The sequence below is a fragment of the Bubalus kerabau genome, chromosome 11, assembly GCF_029407905.1.
Source record: "Bubalus kerabau isolate K-KA32 ecotype Philippines breed swamp buffalo chromosome 11, PCC_UOA_SB_1v2, whole genome shotgun sequence".
NCBI lineage: Eukaryota > Metazoa > Chordata > Mammalia > Artiodactyla > Bovidae > Bubalus > Bubalus kerabau.
In genome coordinates, this window is record NC_073634.1 from 95,241,910 (window position 1) to 95,260,949 (window position 19,040).

The 19,040-nt window shown below is 55.5% G+C and overlaps 1 protein-coding gene across 2 annotated transcripts in view; it reads left to right on the plus strand.

The window, feature by feature from the left end:
• The first annotated feature begins 242 nt into the window (after positions 1–242).
• Positions 243–19,040, plus strand: part of DAB2IP (DAB2 interacting protein) — a 212,927-nt gene continuing 194,129 nt past the window's right edge. Inside the window, exon 1 of one of the 2 annotated variants that reach the window (XM_055541036.1) lies at positions 243–435. In XM_055541036.1, coding sequence (XP_055397011.1) covers positions 338–435 — 98 coding nt within the window. In that variant the 5' untranslated portion in view covers positions 243–337. The remainder of the gene's footprint in view (positions 436–19,040) is intronic. The other variant, XM_055541038.1, reaches the window with a different exon arrangement.

Sequence of the window (19,040 nt, forward strand, 5' to 3'; positions counted from 1 at the left end):
GACCCCGGGGTCCCCCGGAGCCACCTTCCAGATGCTCAGCCCAGGCTCACCCTTACCTCTTAGCTTTTCCATTTGCGCAGGCCGGCCAGATCCCTGCAGCCAGCGTCGCGGGCAGCCAGGCCAATCGTCCGGGCGTCTTCCTATTTTAGACATCTCTGCTGCCTCGGTCCCTTCTAATGTTTCCAGCCAGGCTGCGGGGGGAGGAAAAAGAGGTTACTGCTACTTTAAATGTACTGTATGAAGGCGAGGGCTGGAAAGGGGCCTGCGTGCAGGAATACCCAGTCATCTAGTTGGAAAAGCCGCCAGATGGAATACAAAAGGAGAAACCCAGACGCTCATGGAGACAGCCTCGGTTCATAAATCAGGTGGGGCCAGGGGCTGGGGGCCCATACGCCATGGAGCCCGACTCCCTCTTGGACCAAGACGACTCCTTCGGTAAGACCAGAGCGCCAGCAAAGTGGCAGAGTGCTGCTCAGGGAGACTTTCTCTGTTTGCTGTGGGAATCCAGGAATGCGAGTTGAAGCGGGGAGGAAGATGGGCACTGCCTGGTGGGGGGACCTGTGGGTCATGGGTGCCGGCGGTTGCGGGGCACAGAGCTGAAGGGTCCCCGGAGCCAGCATTCCTTGGGACCAAGCATCGGCGGGGTTGGGGGATGGAGCGGGAGTTTTGACCGCTTCTGTTTTGCTCCTGGACCAGAAGGAAAGGAAGGAAGTTTGCAGCCCCCTGCCTGTCTGCCTCACTCGCGGTCGTCCCCAGGCCTGCTGGTTGCGGTGGGGGATTTAATTAGTGAGATCCTGCAGATAAATATAGATGGACCAGGCAAGAGCAACGCAGTCTGTAATTAAAGCCAGGCTGCAAGCATTCCCCGGTCTGCAGAGCCCCAGGGGCTGCCCCCGGGGAGCACCCCTGCAGCAGCCTCCCTGCAAACCCTGGGCAGATTGTTGGGCGAAAGTTGCTTGGGACAGAGCCCTTGTCGGGAGCTGGTGGCGAGGAACTTGTACATTTCTCAATGGATCAGCCATGGCAGTTTCTGCAGGCTGGGGGCTCCAGGGTTGCAGGGGTCTAAGACCCAGATTGCTCAGCCCGGCCAGGCTGTGCACTTTTGGTTAGGATGCGGGGGTTGGGGGGGGGGCGCGGGGGGTTGAGGGGGCACTCTGGCCATCTCTGCGATGTGGGAAGATGGGAAGCAGGAGGGCCGGAGGGTGGCTGAGGGACTGAGGAGGGCTGGGCTGGGGGGACGTAGGTTTTAAGGCTCTGTAAGGAGGGGGCCCTGTTGGCCTTGGAGAGGAGAGCTAGTCAAGAGAGGCGTCACTCCAGCTAGGATCAGCCTTTTGGGGACCTAGATCGTCCTGGGCCTATGGTTCCTGTTAAGAAAACTGTGTGCTTCTCCCCCTGGACCCTTACCCCCACCTCAGCCAGGCCTGGCTGCAAGGCACAGATTCAAGGCCAAATTTCTTCCCTCCTGCCGGCTCCAGTTCTTTCCAGGGAGAGGGGCTCTTGCCATGTTTGGAGCTGCACCCCTCAGGGGAGCTTGGCGCCACCTAGCCTAGCCTAGCCTGCGGGCCTGGCATCTTTGAGAGGTCCGGTGGCCAGTGGATGCCTGCCAAGTGACCTCCACGTGCCAGGCTCTGTGTCAGGGTCAGGGGTGCAGGAAGAGAGAACTCAAACCTAAGAAACAGTTTGTGATTAGTGAATGGAGAGAGGAAAGAGAGAGGGAGGGAGCAAGGGAGGGAGAAGAGGGAGATGGTGCCTTGGCCCTGGAAGAGCTCCTGGCCTCCAATGGGAGACAAATGATATGAGGCTGGATTCTGAGTGATGAGTTCCTGGGAGGGAGGTGGAGCAGACAGTCTGGAGTGTGGGACAGGCCTGCCTGTCTGCAGAGGTGTCCACCTGAACTTGGCAGGGGGACATCTAGATGCTACCCCATGGAGGGCACAGACCCCTGTCTGGGGGACCAACCCAGAGCCAGGCAAGGCTCCAGTTCCCTCTGTCTCCCTACCTGGAACTCACTAGTGTCTCAGAAACCCACAGCCTCCACCTGCTGTCCCGCGGGTGTGCTAGCAGCAGTCCTGGGGCAGGGTAAGTCCGGGGCCCTGGAAACGGAGGCTGCTTGCACCGTAACCGAAGGGCCCATGCATCAGCTCCTTGTTCCCCCTTGTGGGAGCCTGTGGCTGGCCTTCTGGAAGCTGGGCAGGCAGTGAGGTACCTGGGATCTGAGGGGAAAAGACAAGGGGACAGGGGACAGTTCCTCAGGAAAGTGATGAGCAGGAATGGAGGGGAGCCCAGGAAGTCCTTGGGAGTGGCCCCAAGCTGAAGGGGCCATCCTGGCCAGGTCTTACAGTTATTCATCTAACAAATACTACTTTCAGATCCTGAACTAAGTTTTGGGGTTGGAGAGACAAGTCAAACCTTGTCTCTGCCTTTGTGACACTCCCAGGCTAGTCTGGGAGAGACGTAAGCACTGATGGGGAAGGCCAAGGCCCCGTGGAATCCTTAACCCCGCACTTGGAGTCCAGGAAGGCTTCCTGGAGGAGGTGACTCCCCCACCAAAGAAGTGGATGACTCCTTCTTTTGTGAAGCAATTTCTTCACCTGGCTTCTGGGATAGGCCACCCTCCTGATTTTCTCCCATCTATCTCCCAGTCTTTTTTTCTGGTTCCTTCTCTTGGACCCTTCAGTCTCCCTGTTAACCACAAGGTCCCTTCAGCAAGGTTGATCTTTTCTGCGTCCCTCTGTGATCTGACTCTTCTGTCCTCATCCCCTGGCTCTGTAGGCTCCAGTAACACTGCTCCGTCCTTCCTCACACTCACCAAACTAGTTAATGCCCTCGGGGCCTTTGCATATGCTATTTCCTTTGCCAGGAATCCTTTTCCTCTCTTTCTTCATTGAGCTAAATTCCTCCTCCTCCTCCCAGTCTCCAGTGAGAGTCAGTTCCTCAGAGAGGCCCTCCTTAGATCACATTGAAGTGAAGTGAAGTGAAGTGAAGTGAATTCGCTCAGTTGTGTCCAACTCTTTGCGACCCTGTGGACTGTAGCCTACCAGGCTTCTCCATCCATGGGATTCTCCAGGCAAGAATACTGGAGTGGGTTACCATTTCCTTCTCCAGGGGATCTTCCCAATCCAGGGATCGAACCTGGGTCTCCCGCATTGGAGGCAGACGCTTTAACCTCTGAGCCACCAAGCAAATCACACACGTTACTCTGTCAAATTACAGCCCACTCTCCTACCCTCTCTTTTCCTTTATAGGACCAGTTCCTAGTCACACATGGGCTTTCCTTATGGCTCAGCTGGTACAGAATCCGCCTGCAATGCAGGAGATCCTGGTTCTATTCCTGGGAAGACTGAACTGGAGCGGGGAAAGGCTACTCACTCCAGTATTCTGGCCCGGAGAATTCCATGGACTGTATAGTCCATGGGGTTGCAAAGAGTCGAATACGACTGACCGATTTTCACTTTCATTTTCAGTCTCCTAGTTGCTCGACACCTTATGGTATGTGTATGTGTTTAACCTCTGTCCCCCACTCATCTCTAAGTGTCCTGACAGCTGTTACCCCAGAGCATGGCTCTCTGCCTGGCCTGTAGTGAGAATCCAACAAATGCTTGTGAACGAGTGAGTGAGCAGAAGATTCGGTTGGCTCAGCCAGGGAGGTGAGAAAAGACATTCCAGGCAGAGAGACCCTTGGGGGGTTCTCTGACACTTCTGGTGAGAGTGATGTTTCTGGTCAAGGGATGGTGAGTTGAGCTCCTTGGGGACCCAGGATGGGGACAGGGTGGGGAGAGGCACAGCTGAAGGAAGGGCTCTGGGCCGCCCTTCTCTTCTTCAAGCAGAGCAAGACTTTCTTCCATTTGGCGGATATCCTGAGCTCTGATTCCATTCACCAGGTGCTCAGGGGCTGAGAGGAGTTTGTCCGCATCCCTAGCCGATGACTCTGATGTTCTGGAGGCCTCGGCACATTCAGGGTATCTTAGCAGACAGGGCTGAGTAGAGCCCCATAGGGTGTCCTGAGACTTGGGACCTTAGAACAAGATCCTTAGGACAATGCTCTTAGAACAAGGTCATTGAGGGCTCAGACCACAGCTGGGGAGAGCGGCACACACAGGAGCAGAGATTTCTTTTATACAACAATCAGGGGCAGGAGGGCAAGGGCTTGGAGCCTGCGCACTAACCCTAGCAGAGCCCTTCACGGAGGTGGCTCAGTTTCCCCAAGTGTAAATCGGGGTGAGGACCAGACAAGATCTGACTGACTCCCTCTGGCAAGGGCCTTTCAGAGTTGCATGGAAAGGCCAAACTAGAGAAGCAAAGCACAGTACGTCCTTCTCGTGTCCTCTGATAGCCGAGGAAAGGGACGAGGGGATCACCCAGTCACTGACTTGACTCCCACTCAAGACCCTGAGATCCTTGCAGGCAGGCGCTGTGTCTTATTTGCTGCTGTATCTCTAGGGTCCTGCACAGTGCCTGGCCCTGAGAAGGTGCTCCATATGCATTCATGGGATGAATGAATGAATGAATGAGTGAATGAGCTGGATCCTGCCCTTAACTTGATCGTGCCCTCAGGCATCTTCCTCCTCTGTGGGCTTTTGGTTCCTTAACTGCCTGATGAGGGTACTGTCCTCCACACCCCCGACTGTTTCCAGCTCTGACCATCTAAGAGTCTAATTCCGACTCAGCACTTGGCAACCTCTTGCCTCCCTGCGGCCTGAGCCACATCCATCCCGGGTGGCCTGGACTGAGTCCCTGCTCCTTGTTCAAACTCAGATTCTTTGTCCGACAAACGGACAGACTCAGAGCTGCCCTGCCTGTGTCCTGGGTTGACTGGGGTCTCCAAAGGGGTGATTGAGATGAAACCACAAGAGGCTGGACACCTGTTGGGGGCAGTTTATGATTCATGGGTGAGGGAGCTGGGCTCAGACAGACGGTCAGGATAAAAGCTCAGGAAAGGGCTGGTTGCTCTGGCAATCCTGGGGGTGGAACAGACAGCTCAGAACCTTCAGTTTCTCCTGATGATAACCGCCAAAGGACTTCGGCTCCAGCTGGGGGCCCTGCAAAGAGGCAGATGGAGGTGATTTTGTAAACTTCCAGGTACAGCAGGTACCATAACCAGTCCCATTTATTGAGCACCTGCTGCACGCCATCCCCCCTTCCCAGGCAAGGTCTTTTAGGTACACTGCCTACTTGAATCCTCACAACAGTAGGCTGATATTGTAGCTCCATTTTCCAGATGAGGAAACTGAGGCTCAGGGAAGGGACTTGACACCAAGACCTAAGAACAAGGTCAGTGATTTAATCCAGGTTGCCACAGAGCCCGGGGGCTTCATTTTGCTGCACTTTCCAAGAGCCGTCTCTATGCCAAAGCTGCCACCCAAAATCCTGTCTACCCAGGAGTGTTTGTTAGAGCTGTTCAGGAAAGAGTGTGGGAGGGCACAAGCCACCACCGAAGGCGCTGTCAGCTCAGCTGGGGACAGTGAGTGCAGGAGCCACTGTAATGGGAGAGGGTCAGTCTAAAGAGAGGGCTATTTTGGGCTGGAAGCTCTCAGGGAGCTTGATGTCACCGCTCCCTGGCCCGTCCCCCATGAGAGGGGGAAGCTGAAGATGTCATAAGAGACATGCCTCAGCTGGTAGCAAATAGAAAATAACCATAAAACAGCAGCTATGTAGCTGGCCATGTGCCTCGCATTCACCATCTCGCTTCCCCTTCCCCGACCCTGCAAGGCTGGTGTTGTCCTTCTCATGTTGAAGATAAGGCAACAAGTCCAGAGAGGCTGAGTGACTCACCCAGAATCACACAGCGAGGGAGTGGCAGAGCTGAGAGTCCTGTGGGTCTGTCCCACCCAGAGCCCGTGCTCTGGAGCAGTACCCACTAGACCCTTCTCTGAGGCTCCTGTGTGGGTGGATCCTTGGGAAGATGGGTGCTGTTCAGACCTGCGTTCCACCTCTCATGGGCAAGGGAGGGCCTGGGGCCTCCTCCCGGTTCTGCCACTCAGCTCACTCAACGGCAAGCCTCAGTTTCCCCAGCTGTCAGGCCACCCAGACTCCCTGGGGTAGGGAAGGGAGGACAACCCGGGATTCGTTCCATCTTGCTCTACGGCTCTGCTGTGGACTGGTTGACTGGGCCTCTGGGGACCAGGAAGGAACAGGAGAGGTTACATCCCCACTTGAGGTCCTTTCACAGGTGGAGGAGTCAGGCCAGAGAGGCAGAGTGGGGATCCATTTCCTGAGCTCTGGCTACGTGTCCAGCTCTGTGCTAAGAGTCCACATGCAATCATTGGTTCCTCACACAAGAAGGAATAGCCCCATTGCTCAGATGTGGCAATTGAGGTTTGGAAGAGCCCAAGGCCACAAGTTAGTGGAAGTATTCATAATTCAAACCCAGGGCTCCTAGATGCCTGTGCTTCTCCCCATTACTCTGGGCTGCCTCTCGGGTATCCTGGCCCTGGTCCTCAGCCCTTCTGTGTGTCCAGAAGAGCCTCAGTCCTGCTGGCCAGCCTCGCCTGGGCCTCTGACCTTCTCCAGCTGGGCAGGTGGAAGAGGGGAGGAGCCCCCCTTCTTGCCCCAGAGGATGCTGGGAAGAGGCAAAATCAGGAAGAAGAGTCAATAAAAGAAGAACAATGAGGCCGGACAGGGAGGGGCTTAAGTCTTGGATGCCCCCACACCCCAGCAGCTGGCTTCACAAGAAGGCCAGGGGGAGTGGCCTAAGGAGGGTGGGAGGAGTCAGGCCGGCAGAGCAGGAGGAAGCTCAGGGAAGAGGAGCTGCTGTCTGCGTGGTGAGGGGCTCCTGGTGGGAGAAGGGTGGAGAGGCTGACTCCGGGTGTTTAGGAAGCAAAGACATTTCACCCTGGGCCCTCCACACGGGCCTGGGCTTCCATCCAGACCTCCCCCAGGTCTGGGCCACGTGGCTCATGCGGGAGGACCAGGGTGGTGCCCAGGCGGTGCCTTGTGGTACCCAGGTACAGATCCTTGTTGAATCACTCAGCAGCAGGGACCGTTCCCCTAAGCTTCCCTCCCACCTGGTATATTATTTCCTGGCACATGTTAATTTCCATTTTATGGATGAAGAAACAGGCACAAAGAGGTGAGGTCACTAACCCAAGTGTCGGTCTTGTGAGTAACGGGCCCTAACTTATCCCCAGGCTGCTGGACCGTGGCTCTGGGCCCCCCTTATACCGAGAAGGCTGATGGGCCTTTTCCATGAGGCCCAGTGCGTCCCAGCACCCTCACACTGGCTGTCCTCCCAAATGGACCACTGGGTGCTCTGAGACCCCCCCTTGGTTCCCACTGCCCAGCCCGTTCTTCCTACTGAGTGGGTATGCCCTGGGCTCCTGACCCCACCTCAGGCCTTCAGAAGCTAGAGCTATGCTCCTCCCAGCTGGATTTCCTCCCAAGAGGTCATCTCAGAAGCCCTGGGAGACGAGAGCGAACAGAAAATGGCCCCAAGTGGACAGAGATTCAGGAGAGGGTCTTTGGGGGTCCTCCTGCCCACCCTCCACTACATGGTACAGAGACAAGGGCCTCAGAGAGGAGGAACCAGAACCCCTCAAGGGCCATTCTACTTCCTAAGCGGTCCTGAGCTCTGCCCTGACTCTCCACCTTCTGCCATCTCAGGCCATGCCCCATTTGGGACTCTTAGATAGCTGCCTTGTCCCCTCCTGGGGACCCCATCTCCACCTGTCCCCCAAACTCATCCTCTGTGTGCAGCTAAAGGGGCCACTCTCAGGCATCTGAAAGTCACACAGGGCACTCCACTGCAGCAGGAGAGAATCTAAACTCATTACCGTGGTGTCAAGGCCATCCACCATCTGACCCTTGGATGACACCTCTGCCCTAGTCTCCAGCACACCCCGCTTTCTTTCCACTCCCTCATGATCAATTCATCTCACTTTGTATGTGCCATCCTCTAGCTCCTCCCTCACCTTTGCACTTGTTCATGCCCCTTGCCTGGAACCCTACTCTATCTCAACTCTTCCCACTGCTTCTCCCCCAATCTGGCCACTCTTACTCAGCCTGAGGTCTCAGTCTGGGTGACCTGAGTGTCACCTCCTCCAGGAAGGCTTCCCTGACCATCTTGCTTGAGCTCCCAGGCACCCATGTGCTGACAGGATAGTACAGTGCCTTTGCTTCCCTGCCTGTCTTCACCTCTCAGCTGTGAGCTGCTCCATGCACCAGACTGAAAAGTTGGAGGCTGAGAGGGTGGTGTGAGAAAAGAGGGCAGGGTGGCCTGGTGTCTGGCCTGTGTGGCAGGAATGTTGCTGTCCACACAGAGAGGGGGACATGGGTGGAAGAGCAGATTCTGGGCGGGAGGGCAAGTGATGTTCCAGGCTTGCTGTATCTAAAGGACCTGCAGGGCCATCCAGGGGTTTTCTGTAGAAGAGTCTGCAATGGTCTTTCCAAATGTGACCTCCCCAGAGTCGCCAGCTCCAGGGGGGAGGATGGCAGCGTCTGGGGCTTTCCCAGCTGCGACAGTACCACTCCCTTTCTTTAGGCTTTCTGAAATCTTCACTCACCTTCCCAGCCAAGGTGCTGCCACCTCCTCCAGGAAGCCAGCCCTGACCAACCCGGCTTAGGCTGCTCTGTTCTTTCCTTGACTGCCCCCTCCTGGTCCTCTAGTCCCAGGACATCTTTCGGGCTATGTCTTGGAAGTCTTCAAGGATTGGCCACATGCCCTTATCTCTTGTAGACTCCACGTACCCCTCCATAAGGATCAAGACACAGAGACAATGCCAGTGTGGCCAGGAGCCCCGCCCCCTCCCCTGGACAGAGTCAGGTTCCCCGCAGTCTCAGCCAGGCAGATTCTGGGAAAACCAAACAGAAGCCTAGAGAGCTTCGGGTCAGATTGACACAGGCGAGCAGTGGGGAGGCAGGCAAGGGGAGGATACATTTCTGTCCAATCTGGAAGTGTCTGCCTGGATGGCTGCGTCTTCGCAACCCCAGGCCTGAGGCATTCCAGCCGGTGACCTACATCCCAGCGTGCCTCTGTGCATGCGTGCGTGTGTGTCCGTGTGCATGTTTGTGCACATGCACAGGAATGCGTGTAGAGGACACGAGCACCTCGCCAATAGGATGGAGCGCCTGCCTCTCTGCTGGCTGTGAGTGAACTTATGAGGCTGCGGGCCCAAGACTCCCACCCTGGGGTGCCACAGACTCGGCACCAGAATGAGGGGTTGCTGGGTTCCAGAAAAACCAGCTGAGGGCACACAGTTCCTGAAATGGCTGGGGTGCCTGTCTCCCCCAGCCCCCCAGCCCCCACCCCACCTCTGCCCTGGGCTCTCTCTCTCCCTTGACCCAAATCTCAGATAAATGGCCTCCCCCCGCCTTAGCTAACATGGAATGTGAGGCATGGAGAACAGGGCAGTGGAGGGAGGGGACCCAGAGCACAGCTGAACCAGGAGGTGGCAGGACAGGCCTGGAGGAGGCACTGTGCGCTCTGGCCTCCTGAAGCCCAGGCTGCCAAATTCAGGGTTTTACTCAGGAGCCCTCTGGGGCTGTCCCAGGTCCGTCCCTGGTTTTCTTCCTGGTACCTGGTACCCCCGTCCCCAACACCTGCCTGGGAAGGGAGAGTAGAGACCCTTCTGTCCTGGTGAGACTGTCCTTGACCAAGCGGCTGTATTAACTCCATGGCCTAGAAGTCAAGGCACCTAGGAGGGTGCCTGCTCTGAGACCCTTCAGTCTCCTTTGGCCGACTCTATGGTGGACTGAGTCGGGGTATCTATACCCTAGCTTCTGGGGCTCTTTTCCCAGACTGGGCCTCTGACTTGGAGATGATGGACAGCACCTGTCTGCTGGGCCCGCCTGCTCCAGCCCTACCCCCTCCCCCACCTGGTCTCATTCAGTTGCACAGACTCTGGGCTGAGCCTCCAGCTCCAGAAGCTTCCCCAGGCCCCTCCCAGGCCCACTGATCTTGGTGCTTCAGCTCTGACTCCTTCCCTCAGCTCCCTGTTGAGGACAGACGGCTCTGGGGTCTACATCCCCCTCTATCTGCCTGCCTGGGGACCCCCTGATCAGCCCCTCCACCAGCCCCTTTCTCCAACTTCACATCTCACCCCCTCAGGGCCCCCAGCCTGCTCAGCTCCCTCAGGGCAGCTCCCTCACCTCCCACACTGTCCTCTGCACCATTCCCTGCTCCAGACTACTCGACCAAGGCCGCCAGTGGAGCCCTGAATGCAGGATGTCCTCCACGGGCGCTGGCTTGCTGCTCCTCTGGGCTGAGAGGCCCTGGTGGGGGTGGGGGGGGGCGGGTTGCTCGGAGTGGGTGGCTCAGGGCAGGGTCACTCGACTGGTAGCCTGTCTGAGTCAGATCCCTGACCCTTACCAGGTGGTATGTAGCTTCAGGAAAATTGCATAACTTCCCCCAGCTTCAGTTTTCCCTGTCTGTGAGATGGGCTGATTACGCCAGCCCTGTCTACAGGTTACAGGGAAGAGTAAATACTTAGAAAACAGTCTTTCGACACGTTCAGGCAGCGTTAATATTACTGGGTTTGTGACTGTTTGAATCTTTCACTACCCGCAAGCACGTGACCATCATGCCCCTCCCCACCCACCTCTCTGGTCCCTTCTCAGTCTTCTGCTCAGGCTCCTCTTCTTCCTCTTGTGGCCAAGCCACCCAGATACCCAACCACGATTCCTCCTCCCACCACAGTCCCCACCCCTTCCTCACATCTGTGGTCTCCATCTCCCCCCACCCCTGCCCACTTGTGGCCTGGTTCACGCCCCTACCCCCACCCCCATAGCCAGCCCCACCCCGGGCCTCCTGCCTTACCCTCTGCCTCCAGGCCCCAGCCCCCCAGACCAGGGGACTCTCTGCAAAGTGCTCCCAGCACCCCTCATCTTCCTCTGCTCCCTGTCACACGGATGTCAACCTATTCCTGAGCCCCAGCACATTTTGTTTATGTTTGTTAAATGAATGACCCCATATAAGCCATAAAGGGCTCCTCTGATCAATGCAACACGTGGTGGGTATTAAAGAGCATCGGAGCTCACTCTCCCGGGGTGTCCTCTTGCCCCCAGGAAGAGGGAGGCGACATGGGCTGATTGCGGTCATCTGAAGGGTTCTAATCCCTCTGGGTTGTCATTGCATCAGCCTCACCCCTAGGGATTTGGACTCAGTCTAGAGGGGTTTGATTCCTGGGTTGGGAAGATGCCCTGGAGGAGGGAACAGCTACCCACTCCAGTATTCTTGCCTGGAGAGTTCCGTGGACAGAGGAACCTGACAGGCTACAGTTCATGGGGTCGGAAAGAGTCGGACACGACTAAGTGACTTTCACTTACACTTTTTTCACTTTTTCTGTCTACAGCGAGGCCTGGGCATTGGAGTATTTAAACTTTCCCGTCCCTTCCTCCTCTCCTCCACCCCCCACCAGGTGATTCTAAGGGGTGACCACTGAGACTGGGGAGGAAGGCGCTGGAGCCTGGGGGTCTTCTTTCTCTGCACATGCTTGCGTATGTGCGTGCTAAGTCACTTCAGTCATGCCCAACTCTTTAGCAACCCCATGGACTGTAGCCTGCCAGGTTCTCTGTCCATGCGATTCCTCAGGCAAGACTACTGGAGTGGATTGCCATTTCCTCCTTCAGGGGATCTTCCCGACCCAGGGATCGAAACCGCATCCCTTAAGTCTCCTGCATTGAAAGGCAGGGTCTTCACCACTTGTGCCACCTGGGAAGCCCCTGCCCATGTTTACGTCTCTTAATTCAAGCTGAGCACTTCTCTAGGCTAGCTCACCGTCAGCCCTGGAGGCCCAGGAAGGCAGAAGGCTGAGTCCCTGCCTTCAGGGAAGAGCTCAGGACAGGGGCCCAAAGCTACAGTGACGTCCCAGGGCAGGCAGGCTGGAGAGGCCAGCAGGGGAGAGGCTAAGCTTAAAGGTAACCAGGGATTGGCCTATGGAAGGAGGTAGTGAGCAGGCTGGGGATGAGTCCACTGGAGACTTTTGAGCAATTTGGTGAGGCTGGGCCCCCAAATCCAGATGAGACGGGTAGGGGAGTAGCCTGGAGAGGTTAGGGGTCCAGGCTCAGGGGCTTGGTTTCATCCTGCGTCCCAGGGAGCCATGAAGGGGTTCCAGCACAGGAGGGATGCAGTTGTGCTGTTTCCCTTGAACTTCTAAGAACCAAAACCACACCTCTGCTCAACTCAATGCCCACCTCTGAGCCAGCTCAGCTGAGTTTGGCTGACTGTCTAGTCAGGAGGTCATAGCCCCGGTAGGAGAAGCCTAGTTCAGGGGTAAAGAAGCTGCCTGCGATGCAGGAGACATGGGTTCGATCCCTGGGTCGGGAATATCCCCTGGAGAAGGAAATGGCAACCCACTTCAGTATTCTTGCCTGGGAAATCCCATGGACAGAGGAGCCTGGCGGGCTCCAGTCCATGGGGTCGCAAGAGTCAGACATGACTTAGTGACTGAACAACAACAACAACAAATCCTTTTCCAGTAGGAGAAGTGGGGGGTTGAGGAGCTGGGAAGAGCCCCCAGGAGGAGAGAGAGGCCAAGAAGGCCAGGAACCAAGAGGGCAGCAGCTCTCCCGGGACCGCCTAAACAGGTCTCCCAGGTTTCCTTTACTGTCTGAGCCACCAAGGGGTCTGGGTCTCCCAGGTTTCCTAAACAGGTCTACTTAGCCTCTGGTTTCCTAAACCTCAGGCTTCAGGAGTCTCCCTTCCCAAGGTCCTCAGCAGCCCAGTGTGAGCTCAACTTCTAGGAAGAAGTCAGAGGACAATCTAATCCTGTTGTTCTTGGCCCCAAGAGTAGATGGTTCTCCACCTGAGACTGGCCAGATTGGTGGGAACCTCAACTAGGTAAACCAGCCAGAAAGGGGACAAGGGATGGGAGGGAGAGCACACAGCTTGTCGAGCTCTTGCTGGAAAACCTACCCCCATCTCACAGAGGGGGAAACTGAGGCCCTGAGATGTTTCACAATTTAACCCACACTGCTAGGAAATGGCAGAGCAAGATTGGATCCCTAGTTCTGCTGGCTTTGTGAGTCTGCCCTGAGTCCTAAGTTACCTAGTCCTGTGCCAGGAAGAGGCAGAAGGGAAGGGGCCTGGGGTCCCTATTCACCTGGTCTGCTCATTGCATGTAAGTGTGTGTGTGTGTGTGTGTGTGTGTGTGCACGCATTGTCACTTCAGTCATCTCCGACTCTTTGCAACCCCATGGACTATAGCTGGCCTGGCTCCTCTGTCCATGGAATTCTCCAGGCCAGAATACTGGAATGGGTTGCCATGCCCTCCTCCAGGGGATCTTCCCAACTCAGGGATTGAACCCAGGTCTCATACACGTCCTGCATTGGCAGGCAGGTTCTTTACCACTAGCGCCACCTGGGAAGCCCCTACTCATTGCATAGATGTGCAAACTGAGGACCAAAGCTGGCAGTGGCTGCCAGTCAGGGAAGGGAGGAATTGGGATGAGGGAGTCAGAGCTGGCTACTGGGAGTGGGCAGCATGGGGTGTAGGAGAAGTGGGGGGCTGGTGTAGGCAGCAGAGGAGGGTCCCAACAGGTGGGAGGGGCTGGAAAGAAATGAGATTTAGGTAAGTAGAGGTCAGCAGGGAGGATGCTCCAGCAATAGGAACAGATGGAGCAAGGGTTCAGAGATGGAAATGAGTGTCTGGAGTCGTCCAGCCTCAGCCTGGGGGTGTGACTGGCTGGAAGGCTGAGTCACAGCTGAGGACACGGGGTGAGGAGGCTGTATCCTCAGGCGGGGTTTCTCAACCTGGGCACTATTGATCTGTGGGGCCGGAGAACTCTCTGTTGTGGGAACCAACCTGTGCATTGGCAGGTGTTTAGCAGCATCCCTGGCCTCTACACGCCAGGTGCCAATAGCATATCCGCCCCCAACCCCCAGCCCATGTCATGACCACCAGAAATGTCTCCAGACATTGCAAAATGTTCCCTGCAGGATAAAATTGCCTCCAATTAAGAATCACTGTCCTGGAAGCTCTGGTAGCTCAGCTGGTGAAGAATCCACCTTCAATGCAGGAGACCCTGGTTCAATTCTTGAGTCAGGAAGATCCCCTGGAGAAGGGATAGGCTACCCACTCCAGTATTCTTGGGCTTCCCTGGTGGCTTAGCTGGTAAAGAATCCACCTGCAATGCAGGAGACCTGGGTTGGGAAGATTCCCTGGAGGAGGGCATGGCAACCCACTCCAGTATTCTCACCTGGAGAATCCGAATGGACAGAGGAACCTGGTGGGCTGCAGTCCATGGGCTCGCAAAGAGTTGGACACAACTGAGCGACTAAACACAGCCACACAGCACAGTCCCAGAGTCAGCAGGAGCCGAGGAAGGGGAGGGACAGGGTCCAAAGCTGCTGTCGGAAATGGCCTGTCCTCCAGCCCAGTCACCAGCCTCTCACTGCCCTCTCCACGCCTCTCCCTTCCCCTAACCTGGGCTCCCGGAGTGCCAGGAAAACCTCCACCAAGGCGGTGCAGGGCTGAGGGTCTAGCTGAGTGGTGGAACAAAAGAGCTTGTGTTTGGGGAAGAAAACTCCTCCCGCTCTCCCACCTCGGTGTGATCAGGCCACGAGGGGCTGCTAGGCTGGGCCAGGGGCTTGCCTGAGCTGGGATCTGGGTAGAAGGTGCTGGGTTGGGGAGGGGAAGCTGACCTGCATGAGATCTTGTTCACAAACAGGCCCTGAAATCAAAGCATCCCAGCCAGTGGAGATGGGATCGAAACTCGTCCTGACCCTTGGTCCAGCGGGGGTGAAAGGGTCAAGGGCTGCCCTCCCGGGCGGGGGCCAGGCCAGGGCGGAACAGCCCAAAGCCTCTCCTCCCTTCTGTCCACGTGCTCTGTCTCTGAGGGAGGCCAGGATGCAGGGAGTGTGTTGAGGGAGGGTGGGGGTGGGAAGGTGACAAAGGAGAGGGAAGTGTGCACACACACCCTCAACCGTGTGCAGCCAGACGGAGGAGCTTCTGTAATGCATGTCTGGCCTCCCTATCTGGCCTGCTTCGTTGCCCCACTGGCTCCCCGTGACCCTCGGGATCAAGGCGACAGCCCCTGGTCAGCCCTTCCAGGACACCAATCTCACCCCACCTCCCATGACTCCCAAATCCACCTCTCTTCTGGGCCTGGAATGCCCATCTCCTGCCCACTGGCAGTGGCTTCCATGCTGCTGTAACTCCTATTCACGCACTGGTGCCCCTTTGGTCACCACAGCCTCCAGGAAGCCTTCCTGGCTCCAGCGACTGAGTGCCTGAGGGCACTGGTGGCATCTGTCACTCCAGCGTGCCGCCGACTCTGTGTGTGAAGTCGGGTCATTCCCCCGGAAGCCTCAGGCCCAGAACAGAAAGCTGGTGACTGGTGAGCATTTGTTGAAGGAAGGAGGGAGGGGGGGAGGGATTAAAAATCACATGTTTTTAGAAAAGCGAGAGAGGAAAAAACGGGCAGAGCTGGAGTGAGAGAGGAGTAGCCTGTCCTTCTGGCCAATGTGTCAGGACAGACTGACCCCATGGGCCTCTGGGGAGAAGCCAGAAACATTTCTCTGCGCTGAGACTCCTGGAAAGCTTCCCTGAGGGGCAGGGGCTTGGGCACAGCCTGGCTTTGCTGACGGGCGCCTTTCCGATTTGTCCCATGATGCTACCAACAAGGCAGGACAGGGGTTCAGGGGGTGGGGAGCTTGCAGGAGGGCATTTTGCGGCCCACCCAGCATTTTGGGTATCACCAGCCATCAGCGGATCCCAGATTCCTTGGTTATAACCTCAGAGCTGAGACATTCTGCCCAGGCCAGTGGTTTTCCAACTGTGTCTGAGAAGATGTCCAGAGGGTGCCAAACAGGAGAGACCCCAGTTGCCCTAACACAGCTCTGCCCAGAGCAGCTTCGCTTTCACCTGGTGTAAAACGTGGGGTTCACCTGACTTTTTTTTTCCGTTTGAAATGAAGGTTCTGTAGCTCAGGCAGTTTAGAAAGAACCCTCCTCCTTCTGGAGCAGAAAAGACCAGGGAGGGCTTAGAGAGGAGAGCAATGACAGGGCCATGTGGATTTCCTGGCCCTTCCCACCGCAGAACCACAGGGCCCTCTGCTGAAAGCATAAACATGAGTGAATGAACAGGAATCTGGAAGCAGGCTTTGTTTGGTAATGTGGGATGACAGCGAAGGACACTTGGTTTCTGGGGCGAGGGGTGGGGGACGGGGAGGAGAAACTTCCCCAAAGCGGGAAGCAGAGCTGGGTGGCCCGTTACTGCAAACTTATTCTTCATGATACCAGCCTGCGTCTGGAGCTGTTCAAAGACACTGCACAGAGTTCGGTTTTAGCCAGAGCAGCACTGGGTAAAGAATTGGAATCTCAAGGTTCAAGCCCCAACGCCTCCACTTACTCACTGTGTTGACCTTGGCCAAATCAACCCTCTCTTGGGACTCAGTTTCTTCCTCAACAAAATGGGACTCACAACACTCCTCTGCCCCCCTGTTGCGTGAGGGGTAAATGAGAGCATAGAGTCGAGGTTGAACAATTCCTGGGGGGGCTCAGATTCTTCTTTATCTGTGAACTTAAAGTTCACCATCTAAGGTCTGCATCCCACCTATGCCCTTTACTAGCTGGGCGACTTGGGGCAAATTTTGTAGCCTCTGTGTCTTAGCTTTCCCATCCCTAAATGGGAATAAGAGTAGCACCTGCCTGCCTCACGGGATGTAATGAGTTAATACGTGTAAAGCATCAAGAATGGGGCTGCCTAAGGGTTCGTTATCAATATTTGTGCTCAAGTAACAGCAGAGGTCTTGCAGAGGAGAGATCTCAGAAATGGAGTACCAGAATGAAGAAGATAATGAATGGACGCAAGGAAAATCCAGGTTCTCCCGAGGAATGCCTTGTGGTCCTAATTCAGCCCAGCCCTCACCCGCCGGTGGTGTCTTCCAGGGGTTCCTCTTATCTGGGAGCCCCCCTGCTCCTCCCTCTCTCTGGCTCCCTCTCTCTGGGCCTCTCCCCGCATTTTTCTGCAAGCAGGCAGAGGTAGATTCCATTTCGCCCCTAGATGACTTTGGGTGATAAAGAGGTAACTTCAGCCTCCTTGAATCGAATCTTCTCTCCAGAACGTGTAACAAACCTGGAAATTGGAATTGCCCTGAAGCTGATTATTCTAGGAGGGCACCTCCTGGCATTAAAACTAAATTAGATCAAGGTACCTCTGTTATTAGCAAAATAATTCCCTGCGATTAGAGAATGCAGCTATGAATCCTGATGGCAGATGAACTTCAGGTGACTTACTTGAGACAAATAACTGTGCAAAAATCTCAGGCTCATCTAATCACTTCTCCATAGCGTCGCAGTCGGGTAATTATGCTAATGGCTGTAAGAAATCACCTTTTGTGGTCTGGGATTGGGAGGGCTGGAGACAGAAGCGTGTGTGGCGGATATTACATGCTCCAAGCTGGAGAGGTTGGGAGTCACGCTTGGTTCCAAAACTGGTCCTTTCTGGGGAGCTGGTTTGGTTCCTTGTCCGTTGGAACACAGTCAGGAAGGCAGTGGCTTCATTGTCCGCCTCTTTTCAGGTCATCTTCATATGAGAAATTGAATTTATTTAAGTTCCACTGGTGGGCATGATAATTCCAAGAAGCAATTTAAACGATGAAAGCTCGGGACTTCTGTGTTGATTCAACTCACACATGTGCATTTGTGCCCTGGCAGGATCTAGGCACGGGCAGGGGGAATGCCAACACTGGAGAGAGTGTCTGGCATTTTCTGAACACAATCTCTTGTCCCATTAGCCACTTAAGAGAGGCAATATTGTCCCCATTTTAGAGACAGAGGAACAGAAGCTCAGAGACAAGCAATGACACACCAGAGGTGCTACGGCTATTAACCAGAGGAGATGACCACTCCCTTCCACCCAGAGGGGTCTGGGGCTTTCTGGAAGTGTGGACACAGTACACAGTGGAGGGATTGTAGGCAGAGAAACAGTTGATCAAAACCCCCAGAGCTGGGAGATTAAAGGGGGGCAGGTGTGTTCAAGGCTGGGAGGTGGGGTTGGGAGAGCCACTGAAGATCAGACAAGAGAGGGTCCCAAATGACCAACTGATGGTTGGACAATGGGGAGCCGCGGCAGGTGTTTGAGCAAGAGTGGGATAATGTGGACTCTGAGAAGTACCTGGGCCACAGCGTGGGGGACCCCTCCGTGAACTGCTGGTAGAGAGGGGGTCAGAAGGGGATGAGGTAAATAACAGATAATTTTTTAGTATATCACAAATACAGCATAGGACACATACTAAAAAATTATTCATTGTTTATTTGAAAGTCACATTTAATTGACTGTTTTGTATTTCATCTGGCAATCCTATCCCCAGCTGGGTTCTGGGCACCAGATGTTTCCTCTTCCTGGTATGACTTTCCCCACTGGACATGCAGCCTGGCGAACTCCTATGCACCCTTTGAGGCCCCGCATTCCCAATTACTGCTGTGGCAACATTTATCAGACACTATTATTGTTACTTTCTTATGTTATCATTCTAATATCTGTCTTTCCTCTCAGCAGCCAGCCTTACTGACTGCATAAGAAAAAAAAAAAAAAAAAGACCAGGCAGGACTGTGTTTAGATCCTGACACTCTCCCCACCCCAAATTGCCTCCAATCTCCACTTCTGTCTCAGGAGGAGTTGGCCTCCGCTCCCAAAACCCTCCTTGTTCCCTAGAGTATGGCTCACCTTTCTCACTGGTGGCTTCAAGGTCACAGTCTCTTCTGGGTCAATTCCCACCAGCTGGGACACACAGCAAGTTCTCCTAGGCACAAGGTGGGTTCCCCAGGCAGCAGGCTCTGAGACATATTAGGATGTAGGAGGTCCAGCAGGGCCTGCTGGTGGAAGGGCCTAGGCAGGGCAGGAGAGGGAGAAGTTGAGTGACTACACAGTCTGAGAGCAGATCTCAGCATCCCCTATGGAGGGCTGGGAAGGCCCTGGAGCAGGGCTGGCCTTCCAGAACTGTCCTGAGTAGTGTCAACGGGCTGGGAGTTTATGTACTTTGGGTGACTGGCCACTAGACAGGAAGGAAGGGCACCCTGGGAAGGGGCATCGCCTCCAGGGTGGTGGCTCATTTCAGCAGAGGCCACCCCCAAAGAGGGCCCTCTTGCAGCAGCCTCACTATAC